This window comes from Arvicola amphibius, chromosome 3 (genome assembly GCF_903992535.2).
Source record: "Arvicola amphibius chromosome 3, mArvAmp1.2, whole genome shotgun sequence".
Lineage (NCBI taxonomy): Eukaryota > Metazoa > Chordata > Mammalia > Rodentia > Cricetidae > Arvicola > Arvicola amphibius.
This window is the reverse complement of record NC_052049.1, coordinates 55,334,505-55,360,722: the sequence shown is the minus strand read 5'-3', so window position 1 is coordinate 55,360,722 and position 26,218 is coordinate 55,334,505. Positions and strand designations below refer to the sequence as shown.

Here is a 26,218-nt window from a genome sequence, read left to right as displayed (position 1 = left end):
TTAAAACTTTCCAATATTCTGTCAATGGTGGGTGCAAAAATAAAATGTTTCATGACGTCATGAAAAATATAGCTCATCCTCAGAGGACAGAGGGAAGAGCAATCCGTTTAAGGAAGAAAACTAAATGAAAGGGGTTAAGATTCTTACACTATTTGCACCTGCATTAAAATATGGTAGATAGCTAAAAGCCAGTCTACAATCACTTTCTCACTTCTCATCCTCAGTGGTGGGAGTGACCAAGTACCACGCCTAAGGCACCCTGAGCAAGGGTACCACACACACACAGACACCGTGCCCCCGCCTGTGTGGGGACTATAACAAGGAACCTCAGGGACCACTACCCTTGGGCCTGCACTTGTGGCAACATCACGGTGGGGTTTGGGGCTTGTTTCGCTTTGCTTTTAACTATTTGAATGGTTGCAAGCAACAGGAAGTAGCCAAGGATAAGTCGTCAAGAGGAATTTTACCCACCCAAACGCTTATATCACACTTTACACTGGGAAGCTGCGCAGTAGCAGAGTGAGATCCGAAACACAGAGCAGTGCTTCTGAATTCTGCAACACGAGCCTTAAAGACAGCTTTGTTCTCCTCAGCCAAGCAAGCATATGTAAGTAAAGTTCTTCTTCAACCATCAATACCATAGGGAAAACGTAAAGGAAAGAAGGGACGACGGAAGTTAAAAGATGTATCCTGGACCTGCCAGACTTGGCATCCACCTAAGTTTTCGCCCTCAGGTTCCGGTTAACGACAGGAGGCAACAAGATCTCAAATCGATTACAGCCGGGTAAAAAAAAAAAAAAAAAGCCTTTCAACTAAAACATGGACCCGCAGACGTCACCACCTTCTCCTTCCCGGCTCCGCCTTCTCAGATATCCCCCACCTTTAGGCGCTACACACTGCCTCCACTTCCGGCCGCGACACCTACGCTCCCGCCCCGCCCCTGACCGTCTGGCCCCGCCCACGACGTGACCCCGCCCCGTCGAGGACAGAACCCAACCCTGGCGGGTTCCGCTGGGGGCGCTCAGGAGTCGTCGTCTACCTTCGCCGGCTCCGTGGAGGACGCGGTGGATCTCAGGCTTCCGGCAGACTGGAAGAACCGGCTCAGAACCGCTTGCCTCCCCGGGGCAGCAGAAACGCTGCCCGACGCGGACTTCGTTCGGGGCATCCCAGAATGCAGAAGAGCGAGCCCTTGGGGAGCGCGCAGTCCCACTATTCGCGCCTGCGCGCGCGCGCGCGCACGCCGCGACCCGCGGGGAGCCGGCCTGGTGGAGGCGGGGCCTAGTGGGGCGGGATCTTTGATGCACAAATAGGCTGCGGGGCGGAACCTGGTGGGGGCGGAGCCTTTGCTGCACAAGTCGGAAGCGGCGTCTAGCGGTCGCTATTTTCGCGCCAAATTTGAGGGGAGCCCTAGCGTGCAGGCTGTCTAGGAGCTGATTGCCGCTTGTCATGGTTCGAACGCTGAACTGCATCGTCGCCGTGTCCCAGAATATGGGCATCGGCAAGGAACGGAGGACTTGCCTTGGGCCTCTGCTCAGGTACTGTGGCCGGACTGGGTTCGGGAAACCGAGGCGGTTCGCTGAGTCGGGTCGAGCACTTGGCGGAGACGCGCGGGCGGATCTGCTTAGGCACAGTCGTGAGCGGGTAGGCCTACCCGCTGCAGCCCCTGCCGGTGCCCGCGGTGATCCCCCTGCTGTGGCAACCTTTGCCCAGAGGCGCCCTGGCCCTGAGCAAAGTCCGGTCACTGGGCAGCACCACCCCCGGGCTTGCACGGATCGCCGCCTTGCTGGAGTCTGAACACACGTGACAATGTTCCGCTTAACGCAGTGTTTCTCTAACTTTCAGGAACGAATTCAAGTACTTCCAAAGAATGACCACAACCTCCTCAGTGGAAGGTAATTTGGGGTTAAGTCATGAGGATCTTAGGGCCTGCTTGAAGCAGGATTTCCATTGCAGACGTGTAAGCGGGAAGTCTCCTGTGGGAATATGGCATCTTTGTTTCTTGGCAGAAATTTTTGTGCTGTTCCCAAAATTTAATAAGCATCCTCTTTAAAATACATATATTTGAAATTTTGTTAGCAAGAGCATTTAATTGAACAGAATAATCAGCAAAATTTAGCCGTTTTAATATAGAGACCAGAGCCAGTATTTAGAGTTGTTGCCGGAAGACATAAAACTTGAGCAAATGGAGAATGCAGGGGAAAAGAGGTTAAAAACAATTAAACATTTACCTGATACTCTTGGATTTCTGGAGAAAGGAAGGCACGGTGGGGTGGCGGCTGTGGTCTTCAGTGGGACAGTCTGGGGGGTGACTTGAAAGAAAAGAACGGGAGTGGTGTGCAATTATAAGGCCGTGTCCAGTTGCTTGTAGGTCATTCAATGTAATTTCTCCCTAACAGACATGTTTGTTTATCGTGGTAGGAGAGGAATAGAACAATGGCTCTCAGCCTGTGGGTTTCAACCCCTTTAGGGTTGAATGACCCTTTCACAAGGGTGGCCTAAGGCCATTGGAAAGCACAGATATGTACATCATGACTCCTAACAGTAGCAAAATTCCATTAATGAAGTAACCATGAAAGTAATCTTATGCTTGGGGTCACCACACATGAGGAACTGTATTAAAGGGTCCCAGCGTTGGGAAGGTTGAGAATCAATGGCATAGAACATGGGGAAGCAAGTCAGCAGAGCAGGTGTTGAACAATATTCATAGGACAAGTAGCATAGAAGTCTCTGGCAGACAGGTGGGCAGGTGCCATTAGCACAGTGTATGCCCAGGAATCTGGATATCAGGATTAGGGAGATGGCTCAGCCAGTAAAGTTCTAAGGATCTGGATTCAAATCCCAGCATCCAAAAAAAGCTGGGCATGGCAGCACCCGTTTGTAATACCAGCGCTGGTGAGACAGACAGAAAGATCCCTGGGGCTTGTTCTCTAGCTAACTTTGTGGGCTCCAGGTTCAGTGAGAAATCTCGTTTCAAGAAAATAAAGTGAAAACACCCAGCTTCACTGCCTGGGCCTCTGCATACAGGTGTACAATGCACACAAAATAAAACCTAATGTTTTCAAGATTTATTTGTTTTTCCTTCTTATGTGTGTTCTGAGAGTGTCTATAGACATGTATGTACAAAGTATGTGTGCCCGGTCCCCACAGCCGCCAGAAGAAGGTGTGAGTTTGCTGAAACTGGAGTTAAAAGCACTTGAAAGCCCCTAGATGTGGGTGCTGAGAACCAAACCCAGGTCCTCTACTATGCTTTTAACAGCTAAACTATCTCTCTAGGCCCCAAATCATTTTTCTTAAAAGAATCCTAATTATTACTGTACCTTTGATCCAGCTGTCTGACACTCAAGGTTTTTTCCAAGTAATTAAATAAAAGATGGAAGCTGTATGTATTGTTTTCTTGGCAGGACTTTTTTAATGTTTTTTATTCTTTTGAAAGTTTCATTACATTTATACAATGTATATCAATCGTATCTATGTACCTTCTCATTCTTCCTTGTGCCCCCCTTCTCCCTCCCTAATTCTAGTTGTTATTAATAACCATGTGTATGGCTATTGACTGGGGCCGAGCCGAACCTAAGACTGAGTCTTCCTCTCTCAGCAGCCCCCAACTACCAATAAGCTATCTAATAGGGGCAGAGCCTCAGGAATTCGTGTGATGGAATTCTGACTGGCCTAATCTTGGTGACCAAAGCTGCCTGTGAGTTGGTGCCTGCAGACATTCTGCCAGGTCACAACCAGAATCAGTGTTCCCCATCTTCTTCCCTCTCCCACCAGCCCTTCCATTCATTCTTTCCGCCCCCCTCTTCTTCTGTGGTCCCGACCGTAGAGTAGTGGGAGCTGGTACTACAGATGACCCAGAGAACGCTGCTTTTTAGATGGTGAGCACAAGTTCTGAGTCTTTACTCTTCTCAGGGTTTCCCAGGAGTAGAAACTGTTCCTGTCTCCATTTTAGAACTAAGAAAAGCAATGGGGTATCTAGTGGATGACCAAAATCCCGTCAGCCTGGGCACTTGGAATCAGAATTATGCAAGGTTGCAGTTGACTGAAACCTAAGGAAAAGATAGACATTGGGTGGACCAAAAGGAAAAGTCGCCTATTTTAGTTAATGAGCACTAAGTCTGAATTTGAGGTGAAGCTGTTTGTTTTAATGTTTCTAAGGATATCCACTAGATGTCACTATGACAATCGTATCTTGCCTGTGTATGACACTGAAAATATATATCTATTTTCAAAGGTATCCTGTCTGCTTGGTTTTTGTAGGTAAACAGAACCTTGTGATTATGGGCCGGAAAACCTGGTTCTCCATTCCTGAGAAGAATCGACCTTTAAAAGACAGAATCAATATAGTTCTCAGCAGAGAGCTCAAGTAAGTGACGTGAAGTCGCCACAAGAAAACTGATCTATATGCCAGGGCACAAATCAGTACCTAATAGAATGAAGTAGTACAGAAGTAAGTTGATGAACATCTTTGTGTGTGCATGCACATCTGTACATATATACATGCATGACCATGTGAACAGGGGCACATGTGTGCAACCATGCATACAAAGCTGAACATTGCCCTTCCATGTCCTTCCTAAGAATCTGTCCACCTCGTTTTTCTTGAGACAGGGTCTCTCACTGTGATCTGGGGCTCAAGTATTAAGCTGGCCAGCGAGATCCAAGAGTCCCTCTGTCTCTGCTGATCCACTGATAGGATTACAAGTGCATGCCACCGAGGCCCATGCTTTTTTTTTTTTTTTTTACCAGGTGCTGGGGGTCAAACTCAGTCCTCATACTTGGACAGCATACTGTATTATCACCCTAACCTCTAATAAATGATTCACTATCCAAACAAGTTGACACCATCAGTATTCACCCCAACACCCTGAGGTGACTAGACCCTTAATCTACCAACTTAGACCTAACTGAATATCTTAATATCTCAACCGAGTGGGGGCAGTTATGCCATGTGGCAACTTATTCTGTTTGTTAAGTGATTAAAGTGTCTAGAAGTCTTCAGGAGAAGGAAAAGTCTGTAGTTGACTTCTGCTAAGAATTTTCTTATCCTCCAAATGTTTGAATAGATAATTCGTATCATCATGACTTAAGGTAGTTGGAGACTGGAGAAATGGCTCAGGGGTTAACACTGGCTGCTCTTCTAGAGGACCTGAGTTCAATTCCCAGTGCCCACATAGCGGTTCACAACTGGCTATAACTCCAATCCGACGTGATCTGAAAGCCTTCTGGCCTCCAGGGGCACTAGGCTTGCACAGGGCACAGACATGTCAGGAAACAGTTAATCTTAAGGAAGTGATTAGAGAAGATTGACTATGAAGGAGTTTGACCCTTGATGATGACCTTTGCTATTGTTGTACTAGTCTTAACTTCCTTAAAATAACTTCCTGAGTCTTACATGGGCATTGTTTTTAGTTTAGATTGTTTTGGTCAGCAGGTGACTAAAATTTAAGGGGAACATTAGGATTCAAGATGTGACCATTCTTCCTTACATTAATAAGTAGTCACCAAAAACATCACATGCGTCTTAGAGCACGGGGCATTGTTTGCTTGAACAGTAGTCAAGAACGTCACTCCCATGTCTGTTTATTTAGGATCCAGCTAGAGAAACAGATGCAATAGAAGCTGTAGTTGTGGGGGATGGCTTTTCATGGTTATGGGGCGGAGTTACATGAGTCCAAAACATCAGACAGCAGACTATCAGAAGAGCAAGCTAAGACTTCCCCAGGAGGTGCTCTGGTTTCTTCTGAGAAGTCTCAGCTCTACTATTGGGGTTTTGGGACAAGATTCTCTGTGTAGCCCTGGCCCACCCTGGAGCTCACTCCATAGACCAGGCTGGCCTCAAACTCAAGAGATCTGCCTGCCTTGCCTCCCCAGTGCTGTGATTAAAGCGTACACCACCCAACTTCTCAGTTCCACTATTAAGGCGTCTCACTGCTTTGAATCAAAGTCAGCTCATAGATGTCATCACATCTACAAAACACGAGTATCTGAGTGAAGGGAAGTTAGCACAGCCCTGGGAGGGAAATTGCTCTCCATAGCTGCGTGCTAAGAGACTTCATGTAGGGTTTCTCCCACACCCCTCTTAAAATGACATAGGTTAAAACTAGAAGAAAATAGCGCAGATGTTTTGCATTGGTTGCCTCTAGTAATGGGGAATATACGATGTGCCTCTTGCCACTCTTCCTCCAGCTTTTATGCTGCTCCTTGTCCTGGTTGCTAGATATTCTGATGATCACTCTCCTTGAAAAAAATCACAGGCTTGTATTGCCATGTCCAGAGATTTTTAATAACATATTCTTGAATACTACTCAAGTATATTTATGGCCAGCTTGAGCTAAATAAACATAAGAACTCTCAGTGGGGACATGTTCAGTTTGAGCTAGCATTTTCTTCTCAAATGATGAGTCTAAGTTCTTCTTTATGACCCCCTATGGCGTATGTAATGGATTGTGTTGCTTTTTCGTGTATTTATATATAAAATTTAGTAGGGTTTTTTTATTTTTCCTTTTTTTAAGGCTGAAAAAATTCAAAGTCTTTATTATCAAGCAGGCTAGAGAAGTTGGGATATCAGTCAGTGAAAGATTTTATTAAGGGCTCATTTTTTCTTCGGTCTCCGGCTTCTCTTGATTGTCACTTTCTGTATACGCAGAGCACAATGAGTTCCTGTGACACAGACAGGCACCGCACATGGCAATTGCTTATGCAGGCTCTCCACTGGTACTTGGGATTTTAGCCACTAACCCCATATGGGAGTCATCAAGGTAACCCAAAAGTCACCATGGTCTGGAGAGGGCATACTTTTCATAATGCGTTCTGGGAAGTTTGTTAACGGAAGTTGTAGTTTTAATAGAACTGAATGACAAGTGTGAGTCAGTGGTAGTGGGCTGCGTTGACACTAAGCTCACCAGAAGTCACTGTTTGTACGCCGTAGGAGATGCATTAATTATTGGGGGAAGGGTGGGACACGGTGGCCACACACATGTGACCCTATCACTTTTCAAGGCTTTGTCATGAAGCTCTTGAGATTAAGGTCATGCTGGCTATAGGGTGAGACCTGTCTCAAAAATAGCAACAGAAAAGATGTTTATATGAATAAGTGAATGCCTCTGGTGACCAAAAATTAAATAAAGTTTCACATCAATGCTGTGATCACTTGAGATTATCGGGGGGGATCCCAATTGCCTCCATGATAATAACACACTGCAAATTTTCTCTCCGTAAGAGCTATTCTAATTCATGGTGTAAGTAACGTCTTATGATTCCTCTATCATATTCTTTCTAGTGATGGCATTTTCTGCTTCTTATGGCCTTTCCCTCTGATCCAACACATGCAGCCCATTAAGCACTGACTTAGTGGACGTCCCCTACCTGCTCTGGCTCCAAGTAGCCTTTGGGGTTTACACAGGTCATGAGTAAAGCTTCCTGAACCTGATCTGTATTACCTACTAGATGAGATTAAATCATAGCAGCTCTTAGGATGGTTTTTCAGAATTTGTTGACTTATGTGTGTTAATTTCCTGGCTCACAAAAGGTACCTGTTATGCATAGCTTTGCAGTTTAAGTTCCCCAGAAACATCCTGCATAAGAGCTTAGCCATCAGCTTCATGGACTTTTGGGGTGTTGGATAAGAGGTCTCAAACTAACTTCATCAATGACTGATAGATAAGTTCACAGCTGAAAGGATAGTAGAATGATGTCTTTGTGGAGGAAATGAGTCATTTTAGAGCATAGACTTGGAAAGAAATCTGTTGCCCGTCTACTATGAAATGAGTCTCGTGGCCCTACCACTTTCCTGACAGGGGTTGCTCTTCCTTCAGGCCCAAAGCAGCAGGAGCTAGTGGTCAAGGCAGTGCATCAAGCTAAATGGCTCCAGCCTTAAGTTGATTCTTCAAGCTTTTTGTCATAGAAGAATGACCCAACACGGGACTCAGCAGAGACCAGCTCCTACCTTGTCCCTGAACCTTGTAACTTATAGAAAATGTTGATATTAGGAGCTGAGGGAGGAGCATAGTGTAAGGCTCCTGAGTTTGAGACCTAGCACCCTCAAAATGAACATGAATAATTTTTTGATTTCTCTTTATAGTACATGAATTGCTTACTTTTTAATATTATGGGATCACAGTGAATAAACTCATAATCTTATTTTTTTACCTTAGCAAATCACCTTATTTTATCCTAAGACATAAATAAATCTCTCCTACCTAAATCAACTTGTACCCTCCTCCTTTACTCCAGGTGATCAGATACTACCCTATTGTCTCCATTTTGAACCTCACCCTAAGTTACTATTTTCCTACCCTCACTTTCTCTGAGTTTTCATGTGTTGAATAAGTTCTCTGTAGCCTACAACAATTTCTAGGGAAGTATATCATTTCCAGGCTTTTGGGCATGTTTACCTCCGCTGACACCCAGCTAAGGAGTCTGGCACCATCATTGCCCCACCAGAAAATTATGCAGTATGCCTGGACGCAGATCCTCTGCGAGTCTTGGTATTCTGCTGCCATGCTTTTTGACCACTGCTGAGACATGTATCTGGTTACCTTCTCACCCCTTTGGGTAGAAGGACTGCTAAGTTTTAAATCTCTGTTGACAGCCTAGAAGTTGAGAAATCTTCACAGAATTAGTGGTCTGTAGGGCCTGAACACAGGGTTAACCCTACTGATTCTTCTTTGTATTTTAGAAATGTGAAAATATCGTCTATTTACCCTGCTTTGTGTATTAGAACTAAGTTGCTGTCTAGTAGCTACATGGATGGTTAAATGGACTACCTACTTACACATTGTTTTCTAAATGGACGGTATATACTTAAAGGTTGTTTCTAAATTGAAGCATCTACTTACACATTGTGTTCTCTTAATCCTCTGAATTCTCTGAGGGAATTTAAGACTCTTCCATTAGAAACAATACCAGCCATGTCCACACAGTTCTTGACAGATTCATATCATGCCCCTTTTTTGAAGTCCACACCAATCTTATTTTAGGGTTTTTGTTTGTTCCGTTCTGAGGTTTTCGTTTGTTTTTGTTTTTAAGTAAACTAGAGAGTGTATTCAAATTTTTGCCAGCTCTTCCATTGCTGTTTTTTTTTTTTTTTTTTTATTCTTCTAGGTTCTAATTCAGTATCACACGTGTATTGTTCTCTTCCGTGTCTTTCAATCTATGACAAGACTATCATTAATACAGTTAATCGAAGTTCAGTTTATCTGAAAACTTGCCTTGAGAGTTCTCGGTCCGTGGTGATAACCAATTGTCCTGAAATAAAGAGCTAGGGTGACCCAAAGGAAGAAAGGAGCCTTCTTTAAAGGAATTAAAGGAAGAGCAGACCGTGATAACACGGGTGGGTCAGTTGTGTTTAAGGCACCTACCTACCTGTGTATAAGAATGGCGGTGAACGGTTACTTGAAAGCTCTGGGAAAAACACGAGGAATGAGGAAGACATCAGAGCTCCTCTGCTTTGGAGCAGTCGTGGAGGAGTTGTTTTGGAAGTAGAGGATCTGAATTAGTTCAGTCTTGAGACAGGATAAATTAGCTAATCAAGTATGCAGAGGTTACTAGAAGGCATTACACTTCTTTCTACATGGACCCCTTTTCTAAATTATTGGGAGCATAAAAACTGTTGAGCAGTGAGTGAGTGTAACTTACACTCTGGACCCTAGGGAGGGTTCAGGGGAAAGCAATAGAGAAAGAAGCTCCTCTGAAGCAGTGGGCCCCTTTATTCTTGAGTTCAGAGCTTTGCTAGGGATTTCTTATTGGTCTCTTGTGTGTACTGGGGATCAAACCCAGGGCCTCAGGCATGACAAGCACACCAAGCATTCTTGTAACCCTGGAAACCATATTGCTCTCGGCTTTTGAGTCCCTGCTCTGAGATTGTGTGCATCAGCTCCTTCATCACCGTCTCCAGTTCTGTTTCATCTCTATAACCATCCTAGCTTCAGCATTCTGTTAGGCCACTGGACTGTTATAGACCATTATTACCTGCATCATCTTCAACGTGACTGAATCTTCTAGTTGTTATTCTGCTCCTTCAACACTGTCGTATCCTGCCTTGTCCCTGAAATACCCTCAGACCTTTGGTGTAGCTCAGCTCATTTAACTCATCTTGGCCTCCCATTTTTTTGTTTGTTTGTTTGGTTGGTGGTTAGTGGTTGGTTGGTTGGTGGTTGGTTGGGTTTTTTCTCTCAGCATAAGTCCAAATGTATTCTTTGCTCTATCCTAATCCCCTTACCTATGACCAAGAGTAAAAAGAATAAAATGGGAAGAGAAGGAAAATGCTACTAGGAAGATGAATAGTCCCCATCAGTTCTTGATTAATCATTGTTACAACTACAAGTTCAAAGACAATTATGTAAGTAGTTCTTTTAAAGCACCAGCTAAGAACTTGACATTGAATTAATAATTTTTGTTCTGTTTCCAATCACTATGTATAAATTTACTCATTTATAAAGGGAATTGCAACTCCTCTCACCATCAAAATATAGAATCCCAAAATTTTAGCTAATCAGCATAAGCAGTGAATTTATTTAACTTTTCTTTCTGAGTATTAATTCTGTAACTGGTAATAAGCTCATCCTCAAACACTTTCTGTCCTTTCTGTATTGCTCATAATACGCAAGTTCTTTCCCCATATACATTAACAATCTGAACGCTGCTTCAAATTCTTCTATTATTTGAATATTCTCTGTCTAATCTTTAATCACGACAGTTTTCAGACTGACAGAAAGAACCGTACATTAAGCCAGGCAGTGGTGGCACATGTGTTTAATCCCAGTAGAGGCAGGCAGATCTCCGTGAGTTTGAGGCCAGCCTGGTCTACAAGAGCTAGTTTCAGGATAGCCAGTGCTGTTTGTTACACAGAGAAGACCCTGTCCTGAAAAGCAAAAAGAAAGAAAAGAAAAGAAAAAGAAAAAACTGCTTGCATAAAAACTGCATACCCACCCCCTGGATTCACCCATCCCCCCCGGATTCACCACCCCCCGAATTCACCCACCTCTGGATTCATCCACCCCCTGGGTTCACCCACCCTGGATCCTACCATTAAGTCTTTACATGTTGGTTTGGGCACCGTTATCATCTATCCAGTTGTGTGCTGCTTCCACATTTCAGACTAAAGGGCAGAAAGAATTAGTGTATTTCCCAAAATGCTTCCCATGTATTCATTTAGCTAGAATTCCATGTTGCTCTGCTTGTTGCTGTGGTAAACATTAATACAATGAGATGCATGATCTTGAGTGCACATTAGCTTAGTGTTGACAAAGACATCTACATAACTCAACCCTATTAAACCTCCAGAAAGGTTGCTTTCCACAATGAGATGTCACATACGGCTTTGTGTACCATTCAGGTATGAAAGATAGAGTGGATGCTGGACATGGCCGTGCATTCTAAGTACTTTATGTTAAAACAATTGCTTTCATAATTTGTTTTGTACTGACTGCTTCCAAGTCAAATTATTTGACTAGTGTGGACAGGATTTTACAGTAATCATGATTTTTTTTTTTAAATCTCAGGGAACCACCACAAGGCGCTCATTTTCTTGCCAAAAGTCTGGATGATGCCCTAAAACTTATTGAACAACCAGAGTTGGCAAATAAGTAGATATGGTTTGGATAGTTGGAGGCAGTTTCCGTTTACCAAGGTAAGTAGAGTTATTTCTAAGTAGAAAGAAATGTCCTTCCCTGCTTCTAGCCATGACCGTAGGAAGCAGCACATTATCCCAGCTCTAAGCTAGACAAATTGTCAAAGTGAACTATTTGAGATGGAAATAAATACAAATGTAAGTGTAGAATTTATACTTCATACTAGTCTAGTCTCTTTTTATTTGTATGTTTTATGGTATAAAATCATGTATTTCATTATGAAGTTGTGACATATTTCAATCTGCTCTAGTCCTATTTCCCCCCACGTCCACTTCCCCTTACCAAACTCCCCCATGCCAACTCACCACCTCCCATCAACTTCAGTGCCTTATTTTTAAATCTGTTTTTTAAATTGGCAAATAATCAGATGATCTGAAACATGCATTCCAGAGCGGATAAACTGAGATTATACCACCTTGCTTGTTTTCGGTGATGAGAAACACTTAAAATCAGCTCCAGCATTTTAAAAGCACGGTTAGTCACCGTTGCAGCTCATGTAGATCCCAGATCTTATTCTTCCTGTGTTCTTTGGCAAGTTTCCCACATGCTAGTCAGTTTCCATTCAGAATGCTAGTTGTTTCCAGTTTAAAGATCAGTCTGCTTTGTTGAGCATTATTCTACTCCCCAGATGTGCCCTGGTGGGGACTTGCTGTTGCCTTTGATTCCAAGATAATATTGTACTGAGAAGAGCATAGCTCTCGGTCAGCACAGGCAGATCAGATGGAAAGCTTTTCCTCAGCAATCTCCCTGCAGTGTGAGGGCAGAGGAGGACGGCATGTTTTGTATCATAGTGGAAAATAGTGTACAAAGCAGAAAATATTCTTTTCCTGGTCTCATTTGGTACCAAATGACTTCTGGCTTGTTTGTTTGTTTGTTTGTTTGTTTAGATATTCTTTGGAAAGATTACCATTTATATGGAAGAAAAATCAATTCTCTTTGGGATATGTGTTAATACAGAGAGAGAGAAGGAGAGAGAGAGAGATGATTTGAGAAGGAAAGAGGATTGCAGATTCCTAAGCTGGTTCTGACTACTCCTTGTCTCACAGTCCTGTTTCTGTAATGTTGTCCTCCTATTAAATATGTTCTGTAAGCACTAAGTGCTAAAAGCACTTATCTAATTAGATCTACATTAAGGAAGTAAAACCATCTCACATGCTGTGCTTTCGGCCTGTCCTCCCATGCCAGCTGGTGAAGTGGAGCAGAGCCTTTCATTTCTGCACTGTCTATGGCTGCTTTGCTGTAAGAGTCAGCCAGCCTGGTCTACAAGAGCTAGTTCCAGGACAGGCTCCAAAGCCACAGAGAAACCCTGTCTCGAAAAACCAAAAAAAAAAAAAAAAAAAAAAAAAAAAAAGAGTCAGGAGCCTGTGCCGCTCCAAGCCTGAGCTGTTCACCAGATGGCCCCTTACTGAAAGCTCACTCTGCTTTGAGGAAGACCTTCAGATGCAGCTGTGGTTAGTCTACACCAGCTCTTCTGGTTTGGGCACAGTGGGAACTAGCAGAGATTTCTTTGGTTGCAGCAGCCATAATAAATGATGTAACATAAGCTGAAATACAGAAAGGAAAAAAGTGTTCTATGCTAGTATAGCACAATAGTATAGTATAGTATTAGAAGTTAAGAATAACAACCTGAAATCTTATATATGTGAGCATTCTTTTTCTTCCTCTATGTGTTTGAAGATCTTGGATCTGCATGTCTGAGTCATCCTTTCCATTAAAAATATAAGCTATTTCTTCCAGGCGACTCGTGAACATGGGGTCTGCCCTGGAGTATGGTTGATATACACAGTGTCATTATACTTACTAATTATAAATTATATAACTAAATGTTAATTATAAAATTAACATTAATTATAGTTAAAACAAACATTAATAATAACATTATAGACATTGTTGGGAAAAGTCATTAACCAAAACAGACTGAATGCCCATTATTAGCAACAAGAGACAAGAAGAAACCCTGCTACAGAGAAAGGGGCCTTTTCAGGTGAGCCGAGTAATAGGTGTATTAATGGGGTGGGGAGCCGGGGCTCAGCAGTTAAAAGCTCTTGCTACACAGTTGTTGAGGACCAGGATTCAGACTCCAGCACCCTCATAACAAGCATGGAATCCTGTAAACCTGTAAACCCCCTCAGTTCCAGCTCCGAGTGATTCAATACCCTCTTCTGACCCAGGCACACAAGTAAATGAGCAAATAAATCTTTAAAGAAATGGGTTGTCCTGAGTGTTTCTATGGTTGTTTTTAACAGTGAGGACTTCATAAAAGTACTTTCTTATTCAAGGGGTACAGAAACAGACTTCTCTTGAGAAAAGCATCTAGGTATTAAGGGGTGAATCCTTAAAAGAGCACCGAAGGAAAACAGCCTAACTGAATCCTTAAATTTAAAAAAAAAAAAATACTTTAGATGAGGACCAGAATGTATTTTCATAATTACTGATAATATTGACTAGTTGCCATTCTCAAGGTAACAGAAGCTTTAGAATAGAGGATATATACATATACATATATATATATATATACATATATATAAGTAAGTTTGAGGGAGCTGGAGAGATGGCTCAGTGACTGGAGTTCAGTTTGCAGCAGCCACATCAGGTGGCTCACACCCACTTGTAACTCTAGTTCAGCTGGCTTCCCATAGGTAAACCTGTTCCCACACAAACCTACGCAAAGAGGTATAACATATATAAACAAATCTTTTTTCAAAATAGTTTATATATATTGCTTGAGAAACTGTAAGCATGGATTTAATGCCTAGTACAAACTTAATTCAAACACGAATCTTCTAGTCTCTTTGTCTTTCAACAGCGGTTAAGGAGAGTGATGCCTTCTGTTTTGTTTCAAAGGAAGCCATGGATCAGCCAGGCCATCTCAGACTCTTCATAACAAGGATCATGCAGGAATTTGAAAGTGATACGTTCTTCCCGGAAATTGATTTGGGGAAATATAAACTTCTCCCAGAGTAAGTACTAAAATTATTAATTAGTCAGAAGCACTTTAGGGACTAATTACAGGAAAAGGGGAAGCAAGTAAGGGAAAAATACAATGACATGTGGATTAAAATTAACAAGTCACAACAGAACCCATGACTATTAAATAAAGACTAATCAAAGAAGGAAAAAGGGTTACAGAGAAGAGTAACTTTTTTCATATTTGATTTGAAGTAGCAGTGTGCTATATAGAAAGATACTTTTTAAAATACGTTTTTATTTGTTCTTTGAAGATTCTTAACACTGTATTTGGATTGTATTCATTACCCTCCCTCACCTTCTTCAGGTCATGTTCCCCTCTCTTCTTTAAGAACAAGAGATCATGGAGTGCAGTCTGCACGGCTGACTGCTCCTGAACATGGGGCCTGTTGCTGGAGTATGGCTGATAACACTGCCACTGTATTGTAGAGAGTAACTTCCCTCTCCAGTAGGTGTCTGCTCTTACAGCTCCTGGTTAAGGGTGTGCTCTGCACCCACTCCCTGCTCCTCATGCTGGAATCTGCCTTACTTGAGATTGTACAGGTCTTACGCATGCTTGCCACAGCCACTGTGAGCCCATGTGTGCATCTGCCCTATTTCCTTGAAGTCACCACCACCTCGGCTCTCAGAGTCCTTTCTGCTCCTGTCCTATGTAGATCACTGAGCTTGAGGGAAGAACTGTATGCGACATAGAAGAACATCGCATTGGGATCAGTTATTCCAAAGTCGCTTATCTCTACATGTTGACCAAGTTGTGGGTGTCTACTGCAGAAGAAACCTCCCTGTTGAGAGTTGAGCATCTATGTATAATGTAATAGGTATAGTCAGTATGTTATTGAGAGTAATTTTATTGTTATGTTAACTTAGCAGAATAATCGTAATAGGTTTTCCCCTAGGTCCTTGGTTGGCCTTTTGGCAGTGTCAGGTATGGGTTCTATCTCATGGAGTCAGTCTTAAATCCAGAAAGAGAAGTAAAGAAAGCATGATTACTCCCATGATATCACGCCATTATTGATAGTGAACCAGTGGGCATATCTTGAAAGCAGTCACTATTGTAGCTCAGAGTTCAAAGTGGGGAGCCCCATGACTGCTTTCCTTTTCAGGCAACATGCGTATCACCTTCCAGCACTGAATGCAATGTCTAGTTTAGTGCCAGCTGCATTTCTCCTCACCTTCCAGCACTGAATGCTGGCCAATAGGAATGCAACGTCTCGTTGAGTGCCAGCTGGATTTCTCCATGCTCTATGGCATAAGAATGTAGTGCCTTTTTTCACATGATAGATGTTTGTTTAGTTTTATGCTCGGGTTTAACATAAACTACGCTGATGGGTCACAATGCTTGCCAATAATCTTGTGTTTAAGAAAGCTTTCTTCAGCTGGAGTTATGTAACTGCTTATTTTGAACTGAAACACACCCTCCTGGAGGAAGGAGAAAGGATTTTAGACCCAGAAGTAAATTCAGTTCACAAGGCACAGGAAGCTTCTCAAGCTTAGGAGTGACAAGGCCCTCCCCCAAGGTTACCTGGGTGATGACAGTTGCCTGGGGAGACGAGAGTGATCAGCTGTTGCAGGGAGCTCCAGGGGTGCAGCCTTTGTGGTGTTGTCAACTACTAGTGTGGGCTTCTCATAGGTGCCTTTCCGTCGGTCACCCATGCTCCTGTAAGGCCACAGAATAAACTCACTTGTTCACAGAGCTAGACTTACAGTCATTTTCTTTGGTGTGTTGCCAGTGCCCTATCTGGAAGAGAAGTTTGTATCCCTAGAAAGATACATTATCGGGGCTTTAGAAATAGACTTTAGTAGACTTGGAAATGTGCAGGCTTTAATGATTTTAGTGGCATCCAGCACAGTTGTCACTAGGTCATTCTAGGGAAATGAGGCCTATCTTAGGCACCATGAAAATTGTGTGGATTCTGCCTGCTAGTGCTGTTACCCATCCTGGAGACAACTTCTTGACAAGCATGGAACAGTGGGGTCTGGTGGGGTTCACTCTGAAGAGAGGCATCTACTGTGAGAACAAGATCTAGAAACAGCCACCCAGCAGCAGGAAGAGTGGTCCAGGAGCAGGAAATAGGGAGTGCAGAGCCTGAGCCCAGGAGGAAGTTGGCCTGTTCTGTGATGCAGGAGGCGGCCAGGGACATTGTCCCAGCTCTATGGCAAATGCACTGGAGAGGAACACGAAAGAGTCTAGGTGTGGGTGAAAGATGAGGGGTCATAGGTTAAGGTGGCCCCAGCTGTGAAGATGCAATAGAAAAGCTATCTTGTGGTTCCAGTAGGAAACCTGGGGACATTTTAATTTCATTTAAAAGCACTTTAAACTGTGAGCTATAGAAAGTAAAAGAAAAAATTAATTATATTAACACTTTTAGACCAGTTCTTAACACATCTTTCTAGATAGTCTCAGTTGTGTCTAGTAATTACCCTGAGTGTGAATTTGTTTTTTACACGTCCCCTAAAGAAACATTAACAGCTTAGTCTAGATAAATGGATGGCCAAGCTTTAGAGTAGTAGTCCTGACAGTCTGTGGGATGACAGTCTCGTCTAGATAAATGGATGGCCAAGCTTTAGAGTAGTAGTCTAGATAAATGGACGGCCAAGCTTTAGAGTAGTAGTCTTGATAGTCTATGGGATGACAGTCTCGGATCTCATAAATTCTAAATACTGATTTTCTTTGGCTCTGAATTCTAAAGTAAACAGAGAATCGCAAACCATCAGCTGCTTAAGTCCAGACTTTGCATAGGCTCCTAAATCTTAAAAGAAAGCCACAGTTGGTCGTTTTATAAAATGTTTATGTGAAAATCACACCATTTATTTTCTGCTTAAATTGTGAATTCCCAGGTTATGTGAATATAGGTCTATGTTATGTGAGTATAGGGCTTAGCTATCTCTCCTTATTTCTTTTCTTTTTCTTTTTCTTTCATTTTTTTTTTACTACTAGCGATAACAGACTGCTATATGGTCAGCCTCATCCAAATATCATTTTAATGCTTCCTGATTTTAATCAGAATTTCTCCATGGCGCTGACCCTTTAGGAACCTTGAACAATTTAAAATAAATGTCGCTGTGACTCTCTGACTTTTAAAAGAAATCAGAAGAAGACCTTTGCTGACAAAGGCACGCGTCATGACGTTCACCTGTTGGGACTGAGTGACTCGGTAGCCTTGCTGTGCTGGCATTTATTCGTGCATGTCGTCACAGTCTCAGCTAATTACAAGTGGGAAGGAGTTTGTCTGGACTCCCGTCTGTCCCTTTGGTCAGTGTGTACCATTATGCTGCTATTACATAGTCTTATTTTGGTTTGACTGGGTCTCATATAGCCCAGGCTGGCCTGGACATACTAATTAGCCCAGGATGACCACCTGCTTCTATTTCTCAGGGGTGAGAATCATACCTACCTGACTTGGCTTATTTACGCGGAATTGTCATTAATTCTAACTTGTAATCAGGAAGCATAAACCTTTCAGCTTCATTCTGTTTCAAGATTGCTTCTTGCTATTCTGGGACCCTTGGGTTTCCATAGGAACTTTATGATCTGAATGCCAGTTTCTGATAGAAAGCAAACTGGGGTTTCATAGGTATTGTATCCGTAGAGCACTCTGAAGAGAACTGGCTCTGAACCAACATGGCATCCTAAACCTTGAGCGAGTTGGAGCTTTTCACTTAGGTCTGATCCTCTCTCTCTCCCAGTAATGCTTTACTGCATCCAGTGTCTTGCACCACTTCGAGTATACATTATTCCATCTGTTGCTATGGCTTTGTTTTCAGACTGTTTACTGCTAGTGTATAAAACTACAAGTCACCACTTACTGGTCCATGTCCTTCAACTTCATAGAGCTTAACAGTTGTATGTATTTGTGGATGGTTGTGTAACATTCATCTGGTACCCGAAGCTTTAAAACTGGAGTAGTTATAATTGTTCGTACATTCTTAGCACTAGTCCCATGCTATAAAGATGAAGGTAAGAGCTGACCCGTGTTTACTGTCGTCTGAAATTTTACTTCCACCATTTAGTCGGTGCCATTATTTCCTTTCTCTTGCCTGAGTATCTGGTCCAGACCCCTCCAGCAGAGTGAAGAGGAAATCCGAGCAAACATCTTACTTGTCTTGTTCATTATCCTAGTGGGAAAGTGTGACTTTATCCCACGAAGGAAGGTCCCTTCGGTCTCTAGTTCATTAAGTGATGTGGTGTTGAAGGACTGTTGGATTTGACACTATTAATACAGTGATTGCATGAGTGGGTTTTGTAGTAAACGAATTTTGCATTTCTGAGGTGAGTTCTTTTCCTTAAGGATTTTTTTGCATTTGTATCTAAGAGACATTTGGTGCCTGCTTTTCTTTAGCATTTGTTCAGCTGGTCTTGGAATCAGATGTGTTGACTTGCCGAGTGAATTAGCAAGTGCCGTCTTTTCTGCTTGCTTGGGAAAACTGGAGAGCGTGTGCTGTATTTGCCATCACGGAGTTGGTGGTGAGTGGCCTGAGACGGGACAAGGCCATTGCTGTGACGTGGATATTCTAAGTGACACAGGAACAAAATGTTTGTTCCATCACAGCAGCTGATAGCCACCTGTTCTTTGACCTGTGTTAACATCACAACAGCCTCCTTACATGGAGGAGAGGGTATTCCCTACGGAAGTGGTCCTCACCCTTCCTAATGATGCGACCCTATAAATACAGTCCTCGTGCTATGGTGACCCCCAACCATGAAATTATTTTCAGTGCTACTTCATAACTGTAATTCTGCTACTATTATAAGATGTAATGTAAATATCTGATATGTAGATGGTTTTAGGCAACCCCTGTGAAAGGGTTGTTCTACCACCAAAGGGGTTGTGATACACAGGTTAATGGGAACCCTTAAGTAGGTCTGTCTTCCTTTAAGACTCAAAAAAAATAGGAAATCTCTGGACAGTAAGTGTGTTAGTTAGGGTTTCTACTCCTGTGTTAAACATAATGGCCAAAAGCAACCTAGGAAAGGAAGGGCTTATTCCATTTTATACTTCTAGGTGACAGCCCGTCATGGAAGGACCTGGATACAGAAATTGATGTTGTCTACCGGCTTGCTCCTCATGACTTATCTGCCTGCTTTCTTGTAATGCCCCAGGGCCACCTGCCCATAAGTCTCACCTCCCACAATAACTGGGTCCACCCCTGTCAGATGTCACACAGACTTGTCTACAGGCCAATCTGATGGGGACATTTTCTCAATTAAGATTCCTCCCTCCCAAACTAGCCAGCCCAGTGAGGATACTCTGTCTGTAAGGTCAGAGCATTGCTCAGTTCTGGGCCTTTGTTTCTGAGCCTCTGTGCACTGGGGAACTTCTCATTTCTCTTTAATGTCCAAAAATGAGCTGTAGTCTTTCTCCACTCCCCTTTGTTCTCCCATCTTAAGTTTACATGTGTGTATCTAAATTTTTATTTATGTTTTTAAAATGTAGATGATCAAATCCACACACCAGTTCATCCTTTCTAATTCCTCTCCTGTCCCCTCGCCCCCAACTACTATTCTCTCACAATTTCATGTTTTGTTTTGGTTTGGTTTTGTCTTTTTTTTTTTTTTAACACACCGAGTCCATATAATGCAGCCAGTATACCTGTATGGGCATGACTGTGGAGCATGGGGCGCCTCTCAGAGACCACATCCATTGAGAAAATAACTCTTCCTTCCTAAGCAGCCATTAGTTATCAATAACTCCTAAGCTAGGGATGGCACATCTTGACTTCTTCTCTCACCCATGCTTAGACTTTGTCTGGCTTGGTCTTGTAGAGATGCATGCGGTCAAACTGTGGTGCGTCCATATGTGCAACAGCCCTCTTGTGTCCAGACACACAGCTGCTATGCAGCTGTCCACTGTCTCTGACATTCTTTCCAACCCCTCTTCCACAGTCATCTCTGGGGCTTGTGTTTGTACATGTGAGTGTGGAGGGTGTGTATTTGTGTATGTGTTTGTGCGTGTGTATGCATGTGTCGGGGAGGTTGTGTGTGCCTGTGTGTTCATGTATGTGATACACATAGAGGCCAGAGGACATGCTCAGGTGCCATCCTCAGCAGCACATCCTCCTTGAGACTGCTCTCTCCTTGCCTGGAATTTATTCAGTTGCTGGCTGACCAGCAAACCCTAAGCTTCTCTTGTCTCTGCCTCCACAGCATTGGAAATACACCCTTGCCCCTGCACCTGATATTTTTATGTCTCAGGCCTTCCTACTTGAGTGGCAAGCTCTTTACCACTCATTTTGACCCTCATTGTCTCCATTACCTGAGTATATTACTCCTGTGTTTAGATAGGTTTCCGTTCAAACACAGTATTTTTCATTAACACCATACTACTGGTTTTCGGTTTGGTTTTGGTTTGTTTTGTTTTTTTTGGTTGTTTTGTTTTTTATCTTTACTATAATGAAATAAAGATAAAAGCAAGAACTGTGAGTGGAGAATGAATTAGAAAGTGGACGAAGCATCAGATGGTGAGAGGCCTGAGAGCAGAAGTTGACATTAACACAACGGTGGCTTCACCGTGCCTTCTTTTCCTGGAGTCTTTGCCTATGCAGTTGCTCTTCCAGCAACACAATGCCAGCCCATCCCATGCGTGTCTGTTCTCATTGATCTTGCTTGGAAGAAATTTTTCTGTCTCAGATTTTATGAGGCATCAACCAAACCAGCAGGCCCAAAAGTTTTATATCAGCGGTATTCTGTTTAATGAGTTGCAGAATAAACAAATAAGACAAAAGAGGGACCTTTAGAAGCTATGCTCATCCATGCTTTTCATTACTGAAAAATATTGAATGCCTGAGGCAAGCTAAGTTTAGAAAAGCGATATGTATTTAGCTCGGAGTCATGAAGCCTCAAAGGCATGCTACAAGCTTTAGCATTGCTGCTGGTGACGACCTCATAGCAGATGTTCCACAGTGACAGGCATTGCTGGAGGGGGCAATCACTCTTGGAATCTGGATGCCAGAGAGAGACTGGAGTCTCCTAATCCCTTCTTACCTAGGTCCACATAAAGACCCACCACCACCTCCCACATCATTTGGTCTCTTAAATCACCATGCTTTGGAAGACAAACTCCTTCCACACCATAACAGAGTGGGTAGTTGGCTCCAGAGCTGGGACCGATGCCCCTCATCAGTGGACACCATGGAGTAGATTTTAGGCTCACTGATGTCTTCTCTTCTGGTCCCTCTATCTCTTGACTTTCTGGGATGCTGGCATGCTTACCCAAAATCAGGAGCCTGCAAGTTCAAAGCCAACCTGAAATACAGAGTAAGATCCTATCTCAAAACAAAGAAAGTTTAGAATTGTAATTATAACCATTATTAAAAAGATAAAAAGATATTAGAAGAAAAGAAACTAAACTTAAGGAGAATTCAGTTTTAGTTTCACAGCAAAATTGCTTAAATATACTGAGTATATTTAGCAGGCAGCTTATATGATTTTATTATTCTTGGCTTTAGAAAGTACCCCTTAGTGCTCTGCTTTTTTCTTGGTAACTGACAGTTTTGGTGGTGCTGAATTTTACACACACACACACACACACACACAAATGTGACTTTTTCTGAATTCATTCCAAAGAAACTCAAATCATAATTGAAAACTGGCCTAGTAAAATCAGTTTTAAAAGGCAGGAATACTACAGACAATGAACAGCAATAGGCTAGAAAATGGTTGGTGACTAGGAGAGCTTCTTCTGTTGACCTGAAGTTTTCCATATTATAACTCTGTTGTTCCTCATCAGTTTATGATATATCACAAGACATTTTAAAGTTTTCTGTAGCATTCTTGCCAGCAGTTTGGAGTAATACCTAACACGAAAAGGGAGCATCTAACACCGTGTCAGACATCACGCTACTCCATGAAGAAGTCTTGACTGCCAGCCAAGCAGAGCTATGTGTACACAGGAGAACCAAAGATGAAAACAGCAGCTCCTGGTCCCCTCTGCTGTAGACCAGGATGCAGCCTGCACAATAGTGAGGGACAGCTGGAGGGATGTGGGGATGCTCACTGGGAGACTGAGTGTCCAGAGGGTCCTGAGTAGAGACGTACCTGAGAGTCAGATGATGCGGAAATCAAGTGCACCATGGCTCTATCAAGAGGCGCACCATGGCTCTATCAAGAGGTGCACCATGGCTCTATCAAGAGGTGCACCATGGCTCTATCAAGAGGCGCACCATGGCTCTATCAAGAGGCGCACCATGGCTCTATCAAGAGGCGCACCATGGCTCTATCAAGAGGTGCACCATGGCTCTATCAAGAGGTGCACCATGGCTCTATCAAGAGGTGCACCATGGCTCTATCAAGAGGTGCACCATGGCTCTATCAAGAGGTGCACCATGGCTCTATCAAGAGGTGCACCATGGCTCTATCAAGAGGTGCACCATGGCTCTATCAAGTGGCCAGTTGGCCTCATGTTGTGAGGTTAGTAGAACCAGGAAGTGTCCATAAGGCAACGGAGAACAAGAATCTGCCAGGTGCTGGCCATACAACTTCGGTTTTTGGCGTTTTGGATTTTTTTGTTTGTTGTTTTGATTTGTTTGGGAGGTGGGGTTATGACAGTGTTTCTGTCTGTAGCTCTGGCTGTACTGAAACTCACTCTGTAGACCAGGCTGGCCCCAGTCTCAGAGATCCGCCTGCCTCCTCCTCCCGAGTGCTGGGACTAAAGGCGTGCGCCACCACCGCCCGTCTTCTTCAGTTTTAAGCAGCTACAGATAATTTGCTTTTCTTTTCTTAGAGATGTGATTTCAGCTATAACTTGCAAAAGTTCCTAAGAAATTGCCTAGTAGCTCATTGGTAGAGTGGAAAGATAAAAGAAATAAAAACTGGGGTTCATTTTTGAGGAAAAAATATGAATCAGAGATAAAGGAGAAACTATGGGACTCACGTTTTCTAGCGTTCCATGGTTGGCTGCTTCTCTTCTGTCGCCGTGTGTTGTGTGGCTGCGGATACTCACTCACCTTAGGAGTGGCCGCCACTTTGAAGTAAAAAAAGCCTCTCTCACTTCACACAGTGTTGGTGCCCTTGGGTGAGAAGTCAGGGAAGCCATGCTGTGTCTTCAGTGGGTGTAGAATTAAGTTGCGAATCTTCTTCTTTTCCAGATACCCAGGGGTCCTTTCTGATGTCCAGGAGGAAAAAGGCATCAAGTATAAATTTGAAGTCTATGAAAAGAAAGGCTAACAGAAAGATGCTTGCTGGTTGACTTCAAGTTCTACTGCTTTCTTCCTAAAATTAGCATTTTTACGAGACCGTGAGACTTGTGTTGGTTTTAGATCTATGAGTAATTCTTTCTTTAGGGAGGGGTAATTGGGAGGAAGTGTTTGTTTTGCTGTGTTGGAGATGGAATCTAGGGCCCTGAATGCTGGACACATGTTGTTCTGCTAAGCCATGCCCCAGCCCCTGTATAATTCTAAACAATGTTTTCATTTCCGTTAATCTAACCATGTTATATTAAATATATTTTAAGAAGCACTGCTTGCTATAAAAATTTCAGTGCCCCTCCTATGCCACCTCAAGTGACTCCCCAGTAGATGCTTAGCATAGTGTGCGTACAAGAGACCCCCCCCAAAGATATAGAGCCCCTGAAAAGCATGGTGTGGGGACTCATAGAGATAGGAGCTAGACAGACACATCCAAAGGGCAGAAATGGGTTTTAGACAGCAGAGCTGGAACTCAGACTTTAAAAGAAAATTAGATCAAAGTAGAGACTGAATTATTCTGTGCACATCACACTCTCAGCAAAGTTCTGTTCACTCAGACAGAAAACCAGTAAATTGAGAGCTCCATTGTGCTCCATGGAGATGGGAGCAGGTGGAAGATTATGTAAGGTCTGAAACATTTAACTTCTCCGTTTCTCATCTTCAGTGAGATTCCAAGGGATATGGCAGTGACAGAACAAGAATAGGCTGCTTCTACCAAAAGGAAAAAAAAAAAAAAAGAAAGAAAAGAAAAAAAAACCTAGGTAATAGCTAGCATAATAGCTCCTGTTAAGAATCCAGAGATAACAAACTGAGAATGGATATTGCTTGAGATGAAAATTAGTAAGTTAGAAACCAAACTTTATGAAAATGAAAAGATGAGAGTTGAAGAGCCTTTCCTGTCATCTCAGCAGGGTTTATTTATATCATCAGGTCAAAAAGATAGTATTTTCAGACCTGCATTGTAAATTAATACAATCTTTTTTTAAAGAATTTTTTTAATCTTTTACTTGTCAACTTCATATATGTAGATCCAAATCCCCACTTCCACTCCCTCCACTACCTTCATGTCCTCTTTTTTGTTTTCTGTGAACTCCCCTGAAACCAGTTGAGGCTTTCTTTATGTCCCTAGATGTGGACCATCCACTGGGGTATGAGCAGCCTCCAGTGGCCACACATACACACACTTAGCAGCCCTCAGTTGTTCTTCAGCTGTGGGCGGAGCCTCATGGGCCTCTCCTAGCCATGCTGTGGTATTGACTAGATCGATCTGCAGACAGCCGTAGCTGCCGTGAGCTTGTGAGTGCAATGGCCATGCCATGTCGGAAGACAGCGTGATGTGTGCAGCACTCTTCCCAATCCTTCAGGTCGTTGTTCATTCTTCCTCACTGTGACCTGAGCTGTAGCCGAGGTTGTCCGTATAAACGGTCTCACTCAGAACTGGATATTAAGCAATCGTTTATTCTCTCCAATCTGACGAGTTATGAGTCCTGTGCTAACTGCTGTCCACTACACAAAGGAACTTCTCTGACCAGAGTTATGAGCAGCACTGATCCAAGGTATAAGCACAGATACTTAGAAGACACCTCGAAAATGTATCCATTTAGCAAAGCAACAGCAGTAGGTTAGCCCATTAATTCCACAGCCATGGGCATTCGACCAGTTTTACAGCACCATACATAGGAATTCTCTCCGGTGGAGTGGGCCCTCAGATCCTAGAGAGCAGTTGGTTAACCACTGGGGTAGCCATGCCACTACTGTGCCTGTACATTGTAACGTGCACCGCCTGCTGCTAGGGAAGTCCATGAATGACTTCTCTCCCCTGGTGGTAGGCATCACACCTTCTGGCACTGTGAAAGCTAGCCAGTAATGAGGAAGTTTGCAGCTCAGTTCCAGATTGATGTCTCTATGTCCTGCAACCATGCTGTGTTGTCCTTCAGTAATGGAGACTTACCGTCTAGCTGTGCTGACCAGCCAAGAGCAATGGTAGTAGCCTATGTTGTTTAGGGAGCCTCTATACCAATTGCTCTGAGGAGGTATCCCATACCTTGCATTGAGATTTTTATTTAATGACTTAGGTTTTCATTTAATAACCAGTGTCCACTAATGCATAAGGTACCACCATTCAAGCTTTTTTTTTTTTTTTTAGTTATAGTTATCTTACAAAGCAGTGGGGTGTTTCGTTTTCTCATTCGTCCTTAGTTTTAGTTAAGCCATTCTATAGATACAGTCTTTTGAATGTAAGTTAGTAGTCAATTCAAATTCATAATATTCTAGGTTTGGACCCAGAAATACTACCTGATAATCGTGAACAAATTTATGAACTCATGGAACCAGGAGAGCAGCTGAGTCAGTTCCCATAAAGCATGGAAACTGAGTTTCTTGTGTATCAGCTTCCTCTAAAATTAAAACCTTTCTTGGAGGGAAGTTGTATGAAACAA

At 43.0% G+C, this 26,218-nt stretch overlaps 2 protein-coding genes across 3 annotated transcripts in view; one reads left to right on the top strand and one right to left on the bottom strand.

The window, feature by feature from the left end:
- Positions 1-1,292, bottom strand: part of Msh3 (mutS homolog 3) — a 140,650-nt gene extending 139,358 nt beyond the window's left edge. The window contains exon 1 of one of the 2 annotated variants that reach the window (XM_038321228.2): positions 1,040-1,292. In XM_038321228.2, the coding sequence (XP_038177156.1) occupies positions 1,040-1,165 (126 nt within the window). In that variant the 5' untranslated portion in view covers positions 1,166-1,292. The remainder of the gene's footprint in view (positions 1-1,039) is intronic. The other variant, XM_038321227.2, reaches the window with a different exon arrangement.
- Positions 1,066-24,051, top strand: Dhfr (dihydrofolate reductase). The gene is given in 7 exon segments (XM_038321229.2): positions 1,066-1,535; positions 1,843-1,892; positions 4,258-4,363; positions 11,502-11,584; positions 11,587-11,629; positions 14,450-14,590; positions 23,682-24,051. Coding segments are annotated over 7 exon segments (591 nt in total). The 5' UTR covers positions 1,066-1,446; the 3' UTR covers positions 23,761-24,051.
- The last annotated feature ends 2,167 nt before the right edge of the window (positions 24,052-26,218 follow it).